The sequence below is a fragment of the Enoplosus armatus genome, chromosome 10, assembly GCF_043641665.1.
Source record: "Enoplosus armatus isolate fEnoArm2 chromosome 10, fEnoArm2.hap1, whole genome shotgun sequence".
In the NCBI taxonomy this organism is placed as follows: Eukaryota; Metazoa; Chordata; class Actinopteri; order Centrarchiformes; family Enoplosidae; genus Enoplosus; species Enoplosus armatus.
This window is the reverse complement of record NC_092189.1, coordinates 10,264,482-10,284,428: the sequence shown is the minus strand read 5'-3', so window position 1 is coordinate 10,284,428 and position 19,947 is coordinate 10,264,482. Positions and strand designations below refer to the sequence as shown.

The following is a 19,947-nucleotide window of genomic DNA, read 5'->3' as shown; positions in this document are numbered from 1 at the left end:
ATTCTCCTCTGATCCCCATAATTGTTGTCCACTGAACTTTTAACTCTGCCTTTGGTCATTTCATTTGAAGACGTTTCTGTGCTTGATTATAGTGGTCAGTCAGTTGGTGACGATTAATGCCGGTTGCCAGTATGTAGTCCCACTGATTGCACGCAGCAGCCTCAGGACATACAGCCGAGTTTACAGAGAGTTTGCCATAAACAAAATTGTTTACTACCACAGTTTGTCAGCTCTTTTATATGGCAATGAGGGGTTATGCAGTGCCAGAACGGGCAGCTTTACAAGTGGGCAGGCTAGGTGGGGTGTTCGGGAAAGGGGTCTTCTGTGTAGACCCACAGGGCAGAGGAGGGAGGGGAGGGGCGGGCGTTACCAGCCCCTAAATTGCTACCACATGCACATAACCAGGAGCCTGCTCTTAAAATGGAGTGAAGGGACTGAAAGCTGAAGTCCTCTCACTCAGGGCACCTTTTGGAGCCTGTTGGCTGTAGGCTGGCACCCTCAGAGTTGGGGTGCCACGGAGTCCATTATAGAAAGTTAAGGGATGGATTGTGTTAATTGACTCCCTGATGTAATTTTCAGTATGCATCCAATGATTTTTTTTATCAGCCCTAAAACTGGCACTCTTTATGCTTTGTCAGTATCTTGGACAAATACAGTCACAACTGTTCACTGAACACTCCACCGATTTAGCTTTGCACTCTGAAACGTCGGACTCAAGAGTAAGAAAATCAAGATATGTCTTTGTTTTCCACACATTCTTCTTCCTTGTCAAGATCTGGCACCTACATTTCCCATGATGCAACTCGACCTGCAGTTTGGTGGGAGATTCTGGTGTGATGCTAGTAGCAGCTAATGTAGCCTTGAGCCTCTAGCCTCAAGCAGAGAGGAGGAACGGGCTGCAGATGTCTGTCTCACTCCACACCCCCAGATTTTTTTCTTCCAGATCTTCAAACTTGCATTGCTGAAGTGATGTAATTTGAAGCAATTTATCAGACTTCACACAGCCCCACATAGCTATAAACAGGATTGTGACAGCATCAGACAGTTTGAGAATCACAACTCTCCCATGTTCACCTCTTACCTCCCTCCACCCACCTGAAATCTGTTATCTCCTTCCTCACACAGTTGTATCTAATATCTCAAATTCACACCTGGCCTCAGGTGCGAGGATGTTGTCCGCTGTCACACCCAACGGGATCTTATGTCACTGAGTATGATGCGTTTCTTCCATGTCATGGCAATACATTTATCGCCAGCAATTAAGGCCATTTCAATGAATTGTGCTTTAGGCCTGGAGTTCTGGGGCAATACTGACGTGTCCCCTTGCAAGATGAGTCTGGGTGAGCAAGGTATATCAGCTTCTGTGACATTCTTCGTTGTGTCTCAAATAAATGCCTAGGTTGGTCTAGTTTCACACAATCCCAGAACATACAGTATATATGTAGATTAAATGTAGTGCTCAAACATTCAAAAGAACTACAATGTCTTAAAGAAATCTATGGTAAAAACCATCAGATCCCGGGCCTTTGCCCCCAGGAGCCGGGCTATGGCGTCTGACACCTCTTGTTTGTGTCAGTTTGTTTCATCAGTCTTAACACCCCTGATGAATATAGTGACTTATAATTCTGCAAAAAGCATGATTAATGAGCTTTTGAACCATATCAGTCCCGTTCTGATTTGCCATGCTGACAGTTAGCCTGATTTATCTTCCTGAGTCTATTAGATAATTTATTAGTTTTACATTAGTTTGGTCATTAATTCAATGACCTCCACTGTTTAGATAGAATTACCATTAGCATCTTGCTTAGCAATGCTGAGTAGAGGAGGTGCTCACAGGCTGTGGCAAGATATTCTCTCCCAGTGTCAATCAATCAATCTCTGAGTAACGTTTATGGACAGATGAGTAGTAGGAATGACCTATTCATAGCTGGATTCGTGTCGACATGTCTACTAAATTGAGATCTGGGATTTCTTTTTTCAGAGCGCTAGCTGAAAGGATAAAGGTTTGGCTTTAGAGGAGAAATGATCTGTGAATAAATAAAAAAATAAAAACGAGATTAAAGTCCCCCCCAGCTATAAACTCAGAGGGGGAACATGTAACCTTTAGAATAACTTTACTAAAGAAGTTTGGATCATCCTGATTTGCACACATATGTTAAGCACAGTTATAGGCTCATGTGCCAGGAAGCCTCTACCTAAAATATCAAGCACAGTCTATATTTTATGATGTGGTGGAAAGAAAATCTAATGTGAACAATTACAGGTTGTTTATATGTTTTTTATACCATCCATCCTCCTAACAAGACGAAGAGACGTTGAGCTAAATGCTAATGTGAGCATGCTAACATGCTCACAATGAAAATGCTAACATGATGACGTTTAGCAGGTTTAATGGTATTATTCCGGTAATAATAAATAATTAATTAATTTACAAAATTAACATCATGTTGTACTGAAGCAGAATTTAAACTAGCGATTGAGACCATAAACTCATCAGGAAAAGGTAAAAAAAAAAAGGTACTGAGGTAATAAATCATTCAATTCAATTATGGGGTCACCAAAGTTATTGCAATTCACCATAAGGGGGACATGAATGTGTGTACCAAATCCAGTCAATCTAATAGTTGTTTGGACATTTACTGAAAACCACAAATGTCAAACTGATGGTGATCACCAAAGTCAGCAGGATTCATCCTCTGGAGACCATGAGTGTTTGTAGAAAATGGCAATCAATCCAACAGTTATCAAGATATTTCAGTCTGGACCGAGGTGGTCGACTGGCCGGCCAAAAGTTGAGCTGACCTTGATTTTGCCTCATATTATCTAATTCTTTACACTTTTGTCATTATGGATATGTGGAACTGGAGGCCAGTATACATACTGCACATGTTACATACTGTGCTGGCCAGCTTGTCTGGTGTGTGGGACAGGCATATTACATAACAGCGTGTGTATACAAGTGTGTGTAGTTGAAGGAGGCCCAGGATGCGAACAGTATTTTAACAGACCTGATTCACACACACTTCAAACACACTGTGGCTCATTTCTTCCCAGGTCCCGCTCGAAATTGTGCAACAAAGTGCAGCAGAGCGTCATTCACCTCACCCAGCACCATATATTACCCCTGTCAGCTCCCATGCTGAGATTCCAGATTTTTTTATTTGTTTGTTTAGTTCAAGGGGATGAGGAAGAGGGGAGCTTGCAAGCCCCAGATTCCATCAGGTCTGGGAATACACTGGTCAAACCAGTAAAATGGCAGTACTGGTTCCCATACTGCTGTTGGATCAGTACCTTCAGTAAACTGCTCTGTAAGATGCGAGAGAGAAGAGCACTTTGACAGATCAGGATGTGTGTGTGTGTGTGTGTGTGTGAGAGAAAGTTAGTATATGTGCAAGCTTGTGCATACATGTCTGTGTGATGAATTAGTCTCCAGACAGATGACCTATCCCACTTGGAGGGATCGCACTACCAACCCCAAAGCCGAGTGGATAAATATTTGCCTTCGGTTGTCTTTGGAATGATTAAATATTATTCCAGCCACTGAATGATTCAGATGTTGCATCACTGTCAGACTGCACCAGCTTTGTTTTCCCTTTCTAAAGATACTGCAGTGCATCTTTCATTTCACCACTGGTTTACTGGTTATATTCTGTATTTTTCTTACTGTCATCAAATCCCATGAAAAGACCAAAACCAACAATGAATTGATCCTACTAACAAGTACTGACTGTGCAGCCTAAGCCTGATTTAGCTCATTCATCTGTGCCAAAGAGCTACGCTGTTGTCCAAAGACGGTTAAAAACACATCAATGAGTCACACTGTTGCACTGGGTGACACATTATTTCATTACAATGAATGCATAGTATATTTTGAATCAATCCCGTAAATTGTCCTGTTGTTGTAAATACTCACTCAAGCACCAAATGTGTATTAATCCGCAGCTCAAAATAGTCCCCAACCAACACGCGATTTTATGTCCTGTTAGAGTAATGTTTGCTAAAAACTACAGTGCACAGCTGTTTTAGGAAATGACTGAGCCTTAATATGTATTTGTGTTTTCAGTCATGCTAGTGGCGTGGCTCTATGAAATGTCAATTGGTCAGTCAATGGTCCACCACTTTGGTTCAAATTGATTCATCCAAAACTGTTGGATGAACTGTAATAACTTTGGTGGTCCTGACTTTTCATCAAGCGCCATCTTCAGGTCAAAACTTTCGTTTATGATCAAATACCTGCAAAACTAAAGACACTCCCATCAGCCTCAGCTGTACCTCAAAAGCAATGGTTGCAATCTCCAATAAAACGGAAAGATGAAGCAACTATGCTGGGTTGATAACATGGAGGATCCAGGAGGAAAAAGAGGAGAAAGTCCAATATTAGGATATTAATGAGCTACTAGGTAATGTTTTTTTAGTTTACTTTTAGAAGTGTTGTTTACTAGTTTACTAACTAATGTTAAGGTAGTGTTGCCTGCCCATTGTGTATTCCATTATATTTTGATCTGTAACCTAGTGTCTGAGTTTTGTGTTTTTCTTTACATAAACAGACATTTACACCATAAATTGATGCAGAAAAGGTACAAATTAGTCCACAAAAATTCACCAGAATGCAAGAAATTAAATGTTTGACCCCAGACACCCGCTTAATATGTGTCTGTCTGTCTGTCTTAGGGGTCTGGAGGGTTTTGCGGCAGTGAAGCTGAGACACTGGAGCTAGTATGGCCCCGGCCCAATGCTCTGTGATTAGCTCATGGTTTTCCTCTCATTGCTTCACTCACTTGGCTCGTGTAACATTGACGTGAGCACGTGATTGACAGGAAGAAAACTTTAAGCTATCTTGGAGATTTGCGTCAGTCAGGCAACCTGCAGCCATTCTGCTGCTGTATCTGGTGTCCTAATGCTAGCCATTATGTGTATCCCTGTGTGTATCCGTGTGTGTGTGTGTGTGTGTATGTGCTGCAGAGTGTGGTTTAACTGTAAACTATGGACGTGCGTGTTCTAGTAATCAAAATAATCATCAATTCCCGCACAGGTTTGCATGCACATGTGTGGGTCTAAATGTCCATTTCCGTATGTGCCAGCGTGAGTTCACATTTTGAATGATTTTGTGTGCGCTCACACATACACACACCTGTGTTTTTGACAATGTGTCAATGACGTTTCACATTAACGTGAGTCAATCTGGATGCTGAGCTCACTGTCATTAATCAGCGGGCAGCAGAAGGGAAGTCTGGGTTTTTCCCATAACCTACTTTCAACTGCAGAGACAGACAGACAGACAGACAGACAGACAGACAGATAGATAGATAGACAGACAGACAGACAGACAGATAGACAGACAGAAAGAGACACAGGCAGATAGACAGATAGACAGACAGACAGACAGACAGATAGATAGATAGATAGATAGACAGACAGACAGACAGATAGACAGACAGACAGGCAGATAGACAGACAGACAGATTGACAGACAGACAGATAGATAGATAGACAGACAGACAGACAGACAGACAGACAGACAGACAGATGTATAGATAGACAGTCAGACAGATAGATAGACAGACAGAGAGACAGACAGGCAGACAGACAGACAGACAGATAGACAGATATATAGATAGACAGACAGTCAGACAGATAGACAGACAGACAGACAGACAGACAGACAGACAGATAGATGAGAGGACTGAGTAACTGTTTTGGAGAGGAATCAAAGAAGAAAGCAAGAAACAGATGGGCAGTGAACAGTAATTGTTTACTTGATTATTTATGACTGCAAGACTCAAAGTCCAATTTGTTACCTGATCCACATCTAACCCCGCTTCTCCTCTTCCTCTGCCTCTTCGTCTCCACTCATTCCTGGAAGGCTCACAGACGAGCCATACAGTGACGTGGCCGAGTCGGTTTAAAGGTCCAATGGCAGAGTCGTCTTTTGAGTCGAGTTGATAGTGCTGATCTACAGCTGTGCCCAATCCACACGAGATCACAACCCTGACCAGAGTGTGTACGTGTGTATACGATGAAATATAGGCTTACCGCTTTGTTGCATCATGGATAATAAGCAGGAAAGTAACAAAGGTTCCTAGAGATTTCACACACACACACACACACACACACACACACACACACACACACACTCTCTCACAAGTACACACAGCCTCGTTTAGTCTGAGCCTTGACATGCTGATAAGTGAGTGGCTGCTGGTAACAGAAACCTCCCTGGTTGTCCATGTGTGTACCAGCTGTGGGAACTGGTGACCACACGTCTCTGACACACACACACACACACACACATATCCTGACCCAAGGAAAAGGGGTTCCTCGGCTGAGATCACAGCTGGATCTGCCACAGGACAGAAGAACTATTTGAAAGGGGGAAAAAAAGACAGCAACCATTTAAAACCCTTTGATTCTCTGCAATGTCCAATCAGTAAATTAACTGCAGAAATAAAAGCCTGTACTTCTGTCCAGACGTCTGTTATCCAGGTTGCATGTCTGTGCGTAAGCCCTATTCCACATTTCTCCTTCTGCTTTACTGCCATTATTCAGCAACCTACACCTCTCAAGTCTGATGGCGTGCACTGAAGAACAGGGGTAAGAAAATACACAATGCTGAGTGGTGTATGTTAAGAGAGGCCAATGTGGTGTTGATTACCTTGTCAGCAATGAGGTTGCTGAGTTTACACAGCCACTGAAAGGCTAGAGAGGGAGAGATAGAGGGAGAGAAGAGAGGGATAGTGGAGGAGAGGAGTGAGGCTGTTAACTGCCTTTCCATACAAGGAGAGGTAGGGGGAGAAAAGAGGAGGAGGGGGAGGAGAAAGGGAGAGTCAGCGAGAGAAAGAGAGAGTGAGAGAGGAGGGTAATATGAGGAGATACAATGCGAGAGAGAAGGGAGGAGGAGAGAGTTTTGGAAAGGGAGATAAAGAGAGAGGATAGAGGGATAAAGGCTGATAAGGCTGCACCAGACAGAAGGTTACGGTGGAGCGAAAGAGAGAAGAAGTGAGTGGAGCTTTATCCCAACTGTGTGATTGTGCTGCAGCTTCTCTCTGACACTGACTGACTGATCCAACACAGGTAGGACACACACTGAGGCTCCATTCATTCTCCACGCGAGTCTGAGAGGACCAATGCAAGAGGGAATGTTTTTTTGTTTTTTTTGCCATAACAGATTCAGATCATTCTGTCATTTATTTGTATATATGTATATATGTAGTGTTATGTTCAGATCCCTTAAAGTAGATTACTAAGTAAAAGTAGCTTCAACGCAGTGCAAAAATACTCCATTACAAGTTAAAGTCATGCATTCAAAAGGTTGCTTAAGTAAACATGTATTATACAATCATTGCCAGCAAAATATACATAAAGTCTGAACAGTTGCTAAATATGCAGTGTTATATTATTACACTGTGTGAATTATGTAATGGGATTATTAAAACGGATGCATTAACATGCAAGCAACATTTTAATGCTGCAGCAGTTCATGGAGGAACCAGTTTTAACCTCTTGTATACTTTCATCATCTATAACAACGCACCATGTTTTTATGCGTATAATCTTATTCTGCAAAGTTACTAGAAACTACAGCTGTCAGTGCACAGATGGATGTTTTGCTGGAACTGCATCTTTTGCAGTTCACACAACTTCTATAATCTGTATTGATTTTTGCATGTATTTGTACATTTGCATTGGTAGTTGGTTCACCTTCATTGGTGCAGTTTATATACAATATACAGGTATATACATGCACTGTACACCCTTACTGGTCTTTCTGCTGAAAAAGTGGCTTTCATTGAGCACTCCAGGCAAACTAAAATCAGGATGCTCTCCTCTCTTTTCTCTCTGTCTGACTTGCTACCTACACTGTCATGATTTCCCCTCCGCCCGCATGAGAAACAGTCAAGTTTCTGACCTCCTGTTGTGATGCATGCCTGGCCCAGTGTGTCTATCTGTGTGTTTCTGTGCATCATGAAGGAGAAATGTATGTACAGATATCTGCACATTCAAGATAGGGTGATGTATCTCCTTTCTCATCACAAACACATGAATCCACCATGGCCCTGCAAAAAATTTTTTTTGAGAATAATCTTCGGGAAAATAGCAAATTACCTCCCCGCCATCCCCTTGTTAAAAATGAACATACCTCCCGCAGTGTGCACAAATCCGTGCTTGTGCGTGCATACCTGTGTATATGAGCTGAGCTGGATGTGTGTATTATCGCTGCATGAGTCTGCCGTAATTACACAGTGAAGGTGCCCATGGGGCTGCAGCCGCTACACTTGGCTCCGTGCCACATCCCCTCACTTTATTGTGTCTTGTGCCTGACAGAAAAAAACTGCTGTGTTTGTCTGTGTTGACTGATGAGAGCAGGTCTGTGGTGTGAGAGTGTAAACTTTACATCAACTGAAAATAAACATGTGCCTGTGTATGCATCAGTAAATACCATGCCATCTATTATTACTGCATGTGTTTTCAGGAGCAGCAGCAGACATCAGCTGATAGCAGGTGTGTGTGTGTTGTCTGAAGTTCAGTGTGTCAGTGTGGGAATTCAAGAAATGTCTCTTTACTGTGTTATAGTGTCAGTGTGACAAGTTCAGAGGGAAGGCCGTAGGGGCGACTGAACCAAAGTCTCAGTGTAGAATATGGTCATTGTAATGGATAATGGTTGTTATAGCAACAGAGATCATGACATCCGCTAACAGACTGCCTTTACAGCATATCAGAAACAAATCATTTTGGGGGAAAAAGAGATCATGTTCAGCCTGTGCACCAAATGTGAATTTCCAACTAATTCCAGTGAGTGTGTGAAACAGAACAGGTAAATCTTTGCAACAGTCTGGAACAGGACTGACCTCCTTTTCTACACTAAACATAGTGGACTGGGCAGACGGGACATTTAACAGCAGTTAACATCACATACTGATGTGAAAAACCTCCAGCTCCAGGTGGTGAACTTCCATTAACCCGAGCACACGGAGCTCGTTCACGAGGATCAAAAACTGCTGAAAAGTGTTTGAAAATAAAATGTTTTTCGTTTTTCCAACAGGACGTTACTTTTTGGAACTAGTTATGCAGTTAAGCATCTCAACCTGGAGCTTTATCTGCCTCCTGCAGAGCAGCAAAGTTGCAGCCAGTGAGATGATCAGATGACTGAGCAGTGAGATCAAAGCTGGGCTCTGTGTGTCTCCATACTCGAGGTATTTTTATAGCTGGCTGTTAAACTGTGCAGTGGTTAATATACATTTAATGGAGACAGGGAATTGATAAAACATTCAGTGACATATAAGGCTGCGGTCAGAAAAGTGTCAGAGTTGGAGTTTTGCAGCTATATTGGCAGAGTAATACTATCTGACCTCTGGAAATAGACTTCAGGGACAATATGCAGCAGGACATGAGTGTTATGTGCGTCGGTGGTGTGTGTGTGTGTGTGTGTGTTTGCGTGCATGTGTGTGCGCTGGTCGACTTTCCCAAATTTAACTGTCTGCATTCTGCAGCTGCTTGGAGGTTTAGTTATAGTATAGTAACCCATAGAAACGCCACACACGGCCACAAAACATTATTCTCTCTTTCTGCAACACACAAACTGGTCATAAACTGTCTTCTCAAAAGTTTAAATATCTGCAAATAAAAATAAACAAATGAAATAACATACCCTTTCTTTTGCAGTGCATTTTCGCCCCGAAGTATTTAAAGAGTTTTCTTATGTATTTAAAGAGTACGTGCGGTGAAAGTTTCCTCACAACTGCAAACTGGACAAAGACATATCACTCACATCATACATCACATCTCTTTTTTTTTATAGAAACAATAAAACTGTGTCACCCCAGTGCCAAATTTATTTTGGTGGTTTTCAGGAATATTTTAATGCTCACATTTTGAACGCAGCCTTAAAAACACAAGTCTGGAGTAAATTTAGAAATGTGCGTACACACAGATTCTCACACACACAATCGTATGTCAGACTGTTCTAGTTCTTAATTCTGCCGCCGTTAGAAACAAACAGCTGGGTCGGGGAGCAGAGATGGGATGAATAGAGAATATGGGTGTAGGAGGTGGAGAGGAGGATGAGATGGAGGGATGTGTGTTCAGAGGTGAGGTGAGGTGAGGAGAGGAGTGGTGCAGAGAGAAGACAGGTAGCATAGCTCTGATTTACATCTCCTGGAGCATCGTAAAAAAACAAACCCACTAACACCCACTGGCAGCAGTGAGCAGCGAGCAAAAGCTCAACTCTTCAGCCAGTGAAATGTGAGGCTGAAATGTGTTTTGAGCAATTGTCATGCATGTGCCCTCCTCCCCCATCTCTGCCTCTCTTAACAGAGTGAGTCTGAATCAGCAGCCGGTGGTCAGTGGATGGTCAGTCGGTGAGGTCAGTAGAGCAGCAGAGCAGACAGGATTTGCATCTATCCTCAGAGATGTCATCCGTGTTGTTTTATTTTAGGCCGGCTTCTGTGGCAGACATTACCGTGACAGCGATGAATGTTAACCGTTTTGCCGTGTAACCGCAGATGGGCTGTGGACCAACACACACTTGGCCCAGCCCAGGGGAACAGGAGACTCCTGGGTCAATGGGTTCATTACACTTTGTTCTTAGATTAAATGTGTTGTGATATGAGGGCAGGGATGTGGACCCCCCCCCCCGCTTTTACGGATTTTCCAGGATTGTCTGGGTGGACAAAGATTATATGCCAAAGTACATCTGAGAGACTTCTTCTTTAAAATGAGCCACGCATTTCATGGTATTCAAGATTTTTTCAATCATCAATATTGGTGTTTGTGCAGGGAACCCAGCCATGTGCAACCCTGATACATCTCTACAATTGGTGAGGGATACTTACACAACCATTTTTCATTTCTCCATTTCTTCCAGATGATGTCATCAGAGCACCTGACCTGTGGTTGGCTGCAGCAGCTTGTTGTACTTCTGAAGCTTTGCCTCACTTTTGCTGGGCCCTTGCGACCGCTCAATGGGACCGAGTGCACAGCCAAGGGTCCTGCATCCTACATCCTGGTCTTTACAGGTCACTGGAGCCCACAGGCCTTCCCCAAGCAATACCCACTCTTCCGCCCCCCTGCACAGTGGTCCAAACTCATAGGTGAGGAAGACAAGGACAAAGAAAGTGATTATTAGAAAATCAGCCATTCCTTAAGGAAAGTTTTTACCTCTAATGCCTGATCCACTGAAATTTGATTTGGTTATTTCAGACTTGCAACAGCAGCGAGGAGTCAGGGGTTATTATTTGACCTCCCTTAGTCAAAATGTACCCATGCATAGTTTTTGCATTAAAGAGGAGACGACCCACGGACAGAGATGGTGACCACAGTGAGATGAAGTGACACTGGGTCAGACGTCACCTAAAGACAGATTCTTTCATGTGTCAGAGGTTTAGGGCCTCATTGTCAGCATACACATACACAAAATATGTTAATGAGCAAAGCAGCAAGAAGCAGAGAGCAATAAGAGAGACAGCCTAAATGCTACCAGATGGGGTTTTTCTCTCCGTTTCTCTAACTTCTGTCCAGCCATATCTTTAATATTTCTCTGTTTCTTCAACTCGATCCTACACTCCTTCCCACATTTCCGCTGGTTTACCACAGTGTTGGCGGTAAACACTGGAGTAGAGGTTTCGGGGCTGGTGGAGGTGGGTGATGATAGTTGGGGTGTGGTGGGGTCAGACCGCTTACCTCAGAGCCAGGAGGAGGAGGAGGAAAAGAAGAAGAAGCGATTCAGGCCTCTCTATTCTGCCCCCCCCCCCCCCCCAAGCCATAGAGCATGGGATGGATGGCAGATGTTTGTGCATGTGTGTGCATATATGTGTGTGAGTTGGACTGCTCTTTCGCATCACTGTCTGTGGCAGCCGTGGCTTTGTCTGGTTTCCAGCACTCCCACTGGTGCCCTGCCACAGGGTGATGGCCTACTTACTCCATATAGAGACAGGCACCAGAGATTGTGACACACCCATAATGGCTTTTAATGTCCCAGGACATCGGTGGACGGGGGGGGGGCAAGGAATGGGCTTTGTCACAAGAGAAGAAAAACACAACGTCCTCATGGGGCTGACAGTCCGCTGGTAGGGGACAAAAAGTTAGAAATGGAGTTTGTCACAGCACAAAGAAAAGCATAACCTGTCGAGGGGTTCGGGGGCCTGCGATGGTTTTGTGTTGCTTTACTGTGGAGACCTGGGGGGACCAAGGACACTGCCAGAGGGAAGAGGGAATGGAGTTTGTCATGGCCAAAGAAAAAACACGAGCAATTTAGGAAGGGCGGGAAGTGGGCTTTAACGTCTTGGTAGGGCTTAAACGTGATGTGTTATCAAGTTTCAAGGTCTTGACGCTTGTGGGAAATTTGTTAGGCTGGAAATGCAATTAGGTGCATAAGTAATGGCAGTTTGGGGAGAAACAAGATAGTGTGTGAAGTGTGCTGGGCAGGTTGTGTGTGTGTGGCTCAGCGTGGCGTGTGCGTTAATACATGTGTCAGGAGTGTTTAAGTATAAATACATGGTTGTGTGTGTGTGCCTGTACGCAGCTCTGAAATGTGAGGTAAGGCAGAACCATCGGAGCGTTTGTCAGCGTGTTTCTGGCTAACCTTACGCTGCCCTTAAAACCACTGGCCCAGGCCAGTGGCTCTGCGGGTTTCAATACGGAGCTCCAGAACCTGCGGTACAAACAGTTGAACCTAAATCGGTCTCTTGATTCTTTGCAGATTTCATAGATAACCAGAACTAAATATGAGAATGTGAGGCAAATGGTTCTGTTGGCCCGAATGGTATGAAAAAGTATCAATAGGGGTTTTCAAAATTGTTTAAAAAAAATGTTTTGCCCACCCTCTGGCTGCTGACTCCGAGATCCTGACCTATCTCCTGGCAGCTCCAGCCTGTGCTGTGGTTCTATCAGTGATAGGTGGAGAAAAGATGTAACTATAACCATGAAACAATGCCAAAGACATGCATGTGGGGTTTCAGAATTATCTGTTTAATTGCAGGAAGTAGGAGGCAGCTGTAGAAATACATACAGGCTCCATGGTGGAAATGATCTCACCGTCTGGATGAAGCTCTGTGGTACTTCATTGACATTGATATGCATTCCAGTGAATAAGCATCTTACTCCTGTCTTCTCGTATTTCTTGTGTTTCTTTTCTCCCTTTTAGCGGTCAGCCATAATTGTCATTTTCGGCTGTGGGAGGAGGGTGCTCCAGCTAGTGCAGGGGTGCAGAACTTCTCTGAACTGGGGGTGACGGTGGAGCTGATGAAGGCGGCCAAGGAGGCGAGGAAGAGACGCACGGTCGGTGCCATGTACCGAACGGCCGGCATCCCTAACGGCATCGGGCACAGCTCCACGGAGTTGCTCATGCAGCCCCGGAGCTCACTGGTAGGCACAAATAAAACTTAAGTAGAAGCAATACTCATTCACAAAAGCACACACATGCTCAGACACAGTAAGTCACACAAACCGTCTGTTTGACTAAATCTATTCAGTCATCTGGTGACCCTGGCCTCCACATAACGTCCATCCGCTCTGACCAAACACTTCACCACTTCTTTCCACTATCCAATCAGACTATGTTTAGCCCAAGTGCTGAAGCCCTGTAGCCACAAACGCCCACATCCATCCTGCGCGGTCTGCACTCTGTCTGCAGCCTGTCCCACTGAACTCTGTGAGCTCAGGATGAAGGAATAGTTTGGCAATTTGGGAAACACGTTTATTCATTTTCTTGCCGAGAGTTAGATGAGAAGATTGATACCACTCTCATGTTTGTACAGCAAATATGGAGCTGCAGCCAGAAGCCGGTTAGTTTAGTTTAGCATAGCATAAAGACTGGAAACAGTCAGCCTGACTCTGTCCGACAGTAACAAAATCTGCCTACCAGCACTTCTAAAATTCACAAATTAACATGTTATATCTCGTTTGTCTGATCTGTACAAAAAGCAAAGCAAAAATGACATTATGTGTTGGACTATTTCTTGGCTAGGTAACTTCCTGGAGTTTTAACTATAACCCAGGTAAAACTGCAACTCATAATTTTTACACTTTGGTTTTTGTACACATTAAACAAATAAGATGTAATAATTCAATTTGTGAGCTTTACAGCTGCTGGTATGCAGATTTTGTTACCTTTGCACCGAGCCAGGCTAGCTGTTTACTGTTTCCAATCTTTATGCTAAGCTAACTGACTGCTGGCACTGGCTCCATATTTGACATACAGATATGTGGCCTAAATGGTATCTGCAAGTAAGCACTCCTTTAAGAGTAGGTTCAAATCTTATTAAGTAGACAATAATACAATATTCTCACATGCTCATATGTACTCTGAGGGCGTTATTGGTTGCTGTACATCATTCTTCCTCACCATACCAGTCTTGACTTGATCGCCATCTCAAGTGGATATTTTTAGTGCAAAATTCCCGCTTTGTACTACTACTACTACTACTCTTCTGCTGCAGAAAACACAAAGAGGACATTTTGCACTAAGACTGTGGAAGATTTGATTTGGGAAGCTCAGACTGCTGTAGCCTATTAGCTTGCATATTACCTCATATTTAAGGTTAATAAATGGGCTGATAAATGTGGACTGCTGTTGGGGCTGCAGGCTGCATTGTCCAGGTATGGTACAACTTTGCTCATCGCTGGACTTCAGGGTACCACTGCTGCTGAATAGTGAGCGAGTTTGGGATCAAAGGTCATGGTTGGACTCTTTTTTTAGAGGTCTGGGCTGGATTTGGGTTTAGGGCTCAAACAAAGGCAAAGAATTTGAAGTAGGAATGATGTATGGCACTGTGGAAAAATGTGTCCAAGTTAAAACTAGAAATAAAGTATTCCTTTATGTGTAAAGCATATGTAGCTGATGAATGAGAGGGAAAGAGGTGAAGAGGAAGGGCGGACATTTACTGAGCTTTTTAGAAATAGGTGTGTGCCTGCCTGAGAGTCTGGTGACCTACATTTGTTTATTGGTTATTCCACTGCCTGAACCCGGGGGACCTTGAAAATCATAAACAACCCCGTCGGAGGGCATCTTTGGTAAGGACTTGTCATGGACAGCAGCTTAACAGCTTGTCGTCTAGGTACATGATGTCTGTGGCTGCTTTTAAATGAGCGCGTCTGTTTTTAGATCAGTGGATAGAACAAAAAATAAAGCAGGGCATGACTATTGTGTGTTTGTGTTGAACGTGACAATGACAGACTGAATGATGTGAATCTGTCGACAGCTCAATCTGTTATTCTGCTTTTCTGTCCGTCTGTTTCTCTCTCTCGCACACTCATCTATAAATCCCATCCTTTTCCTCTTCCCCACAAACCAAAACAATCACACGCAATGCCCCAATAATTCCAAACATATGATTCCTATCTCCATATTCATGAGCTTCCTGCTATTGCTGTTAAACGTATAACTCGAAACAGACAGATAATACCAAATAAATACCATTCAGGATTCAACTGACATTATTCTTAAAGACTGAGTACTTTGTAAGATCAGTGGCACCACAGAAAATGGGACAACAACAACTGAACATTAAGGTGCTCGCACTACTGGACTGGTTTTCTAGGACAACTCATTCTCTCCGGGGAAGATTTGCTGTGATGGAGAAAAAGTGAGAGGGATCATGGTAGCTTTGAGTAACTGTCTGTGCTCTAGAGACACTTCCTGGCCTGTATATTGCAAACCACCATGGACTGATCAAGCCAGAGATGAGGGATACCCCAGAGTGGGCCCTAGACGTTCTTGCTGAGTGGCCGAATGGATATAACAGGATGGGACTTCTTGGAAAAACCGCTGTTTGAGGGGAGGCTAAAAAGCACAAGGGATGTTAGCAGAGGAGGGAAGAAAGGAAGGAAGGAAGGAAGGAAGGAGGGGATCAGTGGAGGATTCTGAAAAGCAACAGAGCTGCTTCTGATTTGGTTTCTCTGTTTCTTGCCGTGCGTCACAGGCAAGAAAACAGACCCTGTGTGTCATGCTGACACTGCCTCCCGTCCCGAGGGGTCTGCTTTGCCTGGTGAACTGCCTTGATGTCTGTTCCAGCACTCTCTTCTATCCAGCAGCCCTCTATCCGACTCCAGGCCACCCTTTCCTTGCCATCGAAAAGATGTCCAAGCCCACCCGTCCCACCCTGAGCTTTAGCAGCTCAGCCCAGGCCCTCAAATATCGGGCCGCAAGTGAGGAGGCGTTTTCAAATGTGCCGTTTTTTGGGCGTCTGCCACCTCAGCGTGTGCTGACCCCTGGGCCACTTCCTGTATGAGGTCACCAGCTCTCAGGAAACATCCATCACACATGAGACACCGTCTAACCCTGCACAGGAAACTGAGTGGGTGCATGCATACGCAGCCCCTGCATTTATAAGTCGCAAAGTTAATAAACCGTGACATCAACGGTACGTGTGTGTGTGTTTTTGATGTTATGCTTACTGCATTTAAATCAACAGAAAAGGGGTAGTATAATACAATATTAGTGTGGTGGGGTAATCAAATTTGCTTAAGACCGACTGATTGTTGTTGCCAGAATAATAATCACAGCTGTGCTTATATTGCTACTCTAGTTCCCTGGGTCCAGTAAGATCAATTGTAACTTTTGTCTTCTTGTGAATTGAATATTTCATTGCATTTCCCTAGTACTTCCATTTACAGTTACAATTTGACAAAGCAAAGAAAGACAAGAAAGCTGCATCAGCTCATCAGCGCAATATCAATATTCACTTACAGCACATACAAAACAATTATCTTGGGAAAAGAAAACTATATATGCCTCAGAGTTTATTGCTCTGGTATATGAAGAAAGAAAAAGTCTACCAGAGTCTACAACAATGCAAGCAGCTCTGTGAGGCTGTGCACAGCAGTGCTTTGAGCTAAATGCTAATGCTAACATGCTGATTTTTAGCAGATATAATGTTTACCATACCTAAATGAAAGGTTAAGAGATCACCAGACTTACTACAATTCATCCAAAGAAGGATATGAATGTGTGTCGCAAATTTCATGGCAACCCATCCAACAATTTTTGAGATATTTCAGTCTGGACCAAAGTGGTGGACCCACCGGCAGACAGACCATTCCTAGAGCCATACCACCACTGACATGGCTACAAAGACATCCATCCTCTTTTTAAAGCATGCAACGGCCTTGCTCCTCAATTTATTTTAGTCATGCTTGTGATTTATGAGCCATCGACTTGAAAGATTAATAAATAACTGCATAAATAGTTTGAACTCACTGCATTCTCTCTCTCTGATCGACAGTTGTCCCTGATGGTGAAGATGATCCCCAGCCCCGACTGGTTCGTTGGTGTGGACAGCATAAACCTTTGCGAGGGCAGCCGTTGGAAAAAGGAAGTGACCATTGACCTCCAGCCTTATGATGCAGGGACAGACAGTGGATTCACTTTCTCCTCTCCCAACTTCCCCACCAGCCCTGCAGAAAACATCACAAAGGTGACCTCTTGCAACGCTCACAAGTACTACCATTTGTCCATATTTGTGCATTAATTCCAAAAACAAAATGAGATGGATGGCCCTCGTCCTATTCTTAACACAGGTTAGCAGTACGGGTATGGCACGTCATTCTTAGCTGTCTCCACTTAAGTTATTGCCTGGCGGCCCTCATGCCTGACCTGTGGTGATTTCAGTAAAAAGGGCCTCTCTTACATAATAGACCATCTATCCTTTCCCAGTGTGTCTTTTAAAGGGGGTTATTGTGCAATTGAACTTTTGTTGAGAATCTCCCGGTGAATTATGCCTGACTGTTCTTTGCCGACTTGTTCAGATCACATCTCAGATGCCGAACCATCCAGCCAACTCCTTCTACTATCCACGCTTAAAGGAGCTTCCACCTATTGCCAGCATAAAGATCACTCAACAGACCAGATCACCTGACCGTCAAGCCCCAATGTCCAATCATATTCTGCCTAACTCTATCAGTCCCCAGCGCTTCTCAGGTAAGACCGCAGGACAGTGGTGTCCAAACATTTTACCTGGAAGGGAACAAACAATGCTATTACACTGATTTGTATCACTTAAACGTTATAGTATGGTCCCAGTTCCAGGACTTTGACCCTACAGCCCCTCTTAAACAGCTCTACATAACTTGCAGATGCTACAAGCACATGCTAATAGAACCAGCCCTTGTTTCTGCAGAGATTTGTACCTCTAAATTCTTTGCCTTTCTTTCTTTACTTACACATTTCTTACATCTATTTCCCTTCGGTTCAGCGACACCACTGGACTGTGAAGTGTCTCTCTGGTCATCCTGGGGTTTGTGTCTGGGTCCCTGCTCCAGAGGTGGTGTCCGCCACCGCACACGTTACATCCTCTTGCGGCCGGCCAACGCTGGCACCCCCTGCCCTGAGCTGGAGGAACAGGCTGAATGCGTACCACACAGCTGTATGAGACAACAGTAACCCACAGTTACTGCCAGTATTCAACACTGGGACCCTTGTGTTATCACTGCTGGACTGAGAAATGTTGGTACATCTTGAGCATTTCCTTAATGCGTAGGATAATGCAAGGGATTAGTATGTTTGTCACAGTCAAATTGTGGAAATGTAGGACTTACTGCATTACCTGTGCTGCCCATTAGTATTAGAGAGTACACTCCTCTGGGTGTATTTTAATGGCAATAAAGGGAAGTGTAGCAGAGCATTGGACAGTGATTAATGTTTGAGATAACACTTTGAATGTGTTCAGATAAAAATTGATTTTTATATATTGTCGTGGATGCAGAATAGAAACACTGAGAGGAAGATGCGTGACAAATGTGTCCCCTCAAAGATCTGTATGAGACTTGTTATGGTTTGTTCATTGTCAACATATACATTTAATCTGTACACTGATAGCTGCACACCAGGTTAACACATTTTCAACACACTCTTATGTATGCAAACATGTGCACACACACTTCTGCACACAAAGGTCCTTGCACATACTGCATACTTTTACAGGCGCGGAGGCATTAGTTTACATAGGTAACCTATACATGCTTGGCACATGCAGGTCTTTCAAAATAACCTCACATCCAGATTTATAAATATCATCTTTCACAAGAAACACCTAATAGCTGACTTGAGGCTTGGAGCCAGTCTAAAGACGCTGGCCTATTTTATAATAAGATGCAAGTTTTTATAGAAAGAAAAAAATATTTGTATTATCTCTTTTGATATTTTAATGTTGAGATTTTGTATATACTGTATGATGTACCTTATCTTGTATAACTCATGAATAAATATGGAGGTGTGTTTTTCAAATAGAAAACGTCTATGTTACTGTATGGCTTTAAGTGTTATAATGTGAAAGCAGTGTCTATATTTCAAAACTCCTGTGAGACCAAAGAACATTCTTGATTTGCACGGTTCCAGTAATACATGATGAAGTCAACTTATTTGTGTATGCCAGAGCATAATTTCACCAGTACAGTATTGACACTTCTTTATTTGTGTCCAAAGAACTCACAGCCTAGATGCAAAAATACACAGCCATAAATATCACAGTACGAAAATGTTAGGAGGCCTTATATTCACCAAAATAGAAGTCACAGTTCTGCATATTTATAGATGAAAATTATATGTATTCCACAAAATCTCTCTATGCTAAACTTTGATAACTTCATGGCCCCGGGATACTTTGTTTGTGATATTTGGATGGTTAATAAATTCAACTTTTTTACGAATTGTAATTATAAGTGAACATCCCTAGAAATATTGCCTCCCCACTGCATGCAATGAAGAGTTTGTGGCAGTGTAGCACCTCCTAGTGGTCACAACCAAGAACAACAACAATAAAAAACTACTATACTATTATTATTATTAACAATAATAATAATAGTATAGTAGTTAGTAGTATAGTAGTACTAATAAATAGAAATTTAAATAAATTAAAATTTCCAGTACTAAACGTAACCCAGCCCCAAAGGTGCTCCGTGACATGCTGAAACCTGGAGAACCCTAAATCCCCCTTTAGTAAGACCCGCTTTGAACAG

At 43.2% G+C, this 19,947-nt stretch overlaps 1 protein-coding gene across 1 annotated transcript; it reads left to right on the top strand.

Annotated features, from left to right (window-relative positions):
• Positions 1 to 10,321: 10,321 nt before the first annotated feature.
• Positions 10,322 to 18,373, top strand: spon2a (spondin 2a, extracellular matrix protein). The gene is made up of 6 exons (XM_070913656.1): positions 10,322 to 10,360; positions 10,862 to 11,087; positions 13,139 to 13,359; positions 17,217 to 17,408; positions 17,740 to 17,911; positions 18,186 to 18,373. Exons 2-6 carry the CDS (start codon positions 10,862 to 10,864, stop codon positions 18,371 to 18,373), a joined length of 999 nt encoding a protein of 332 aa, XP_070769757.1. The 5' UTR covers positions 10,322 to 10,360.
• Positions 18,374 to 19,947: the final 1,574 nt, after the last annotated feature.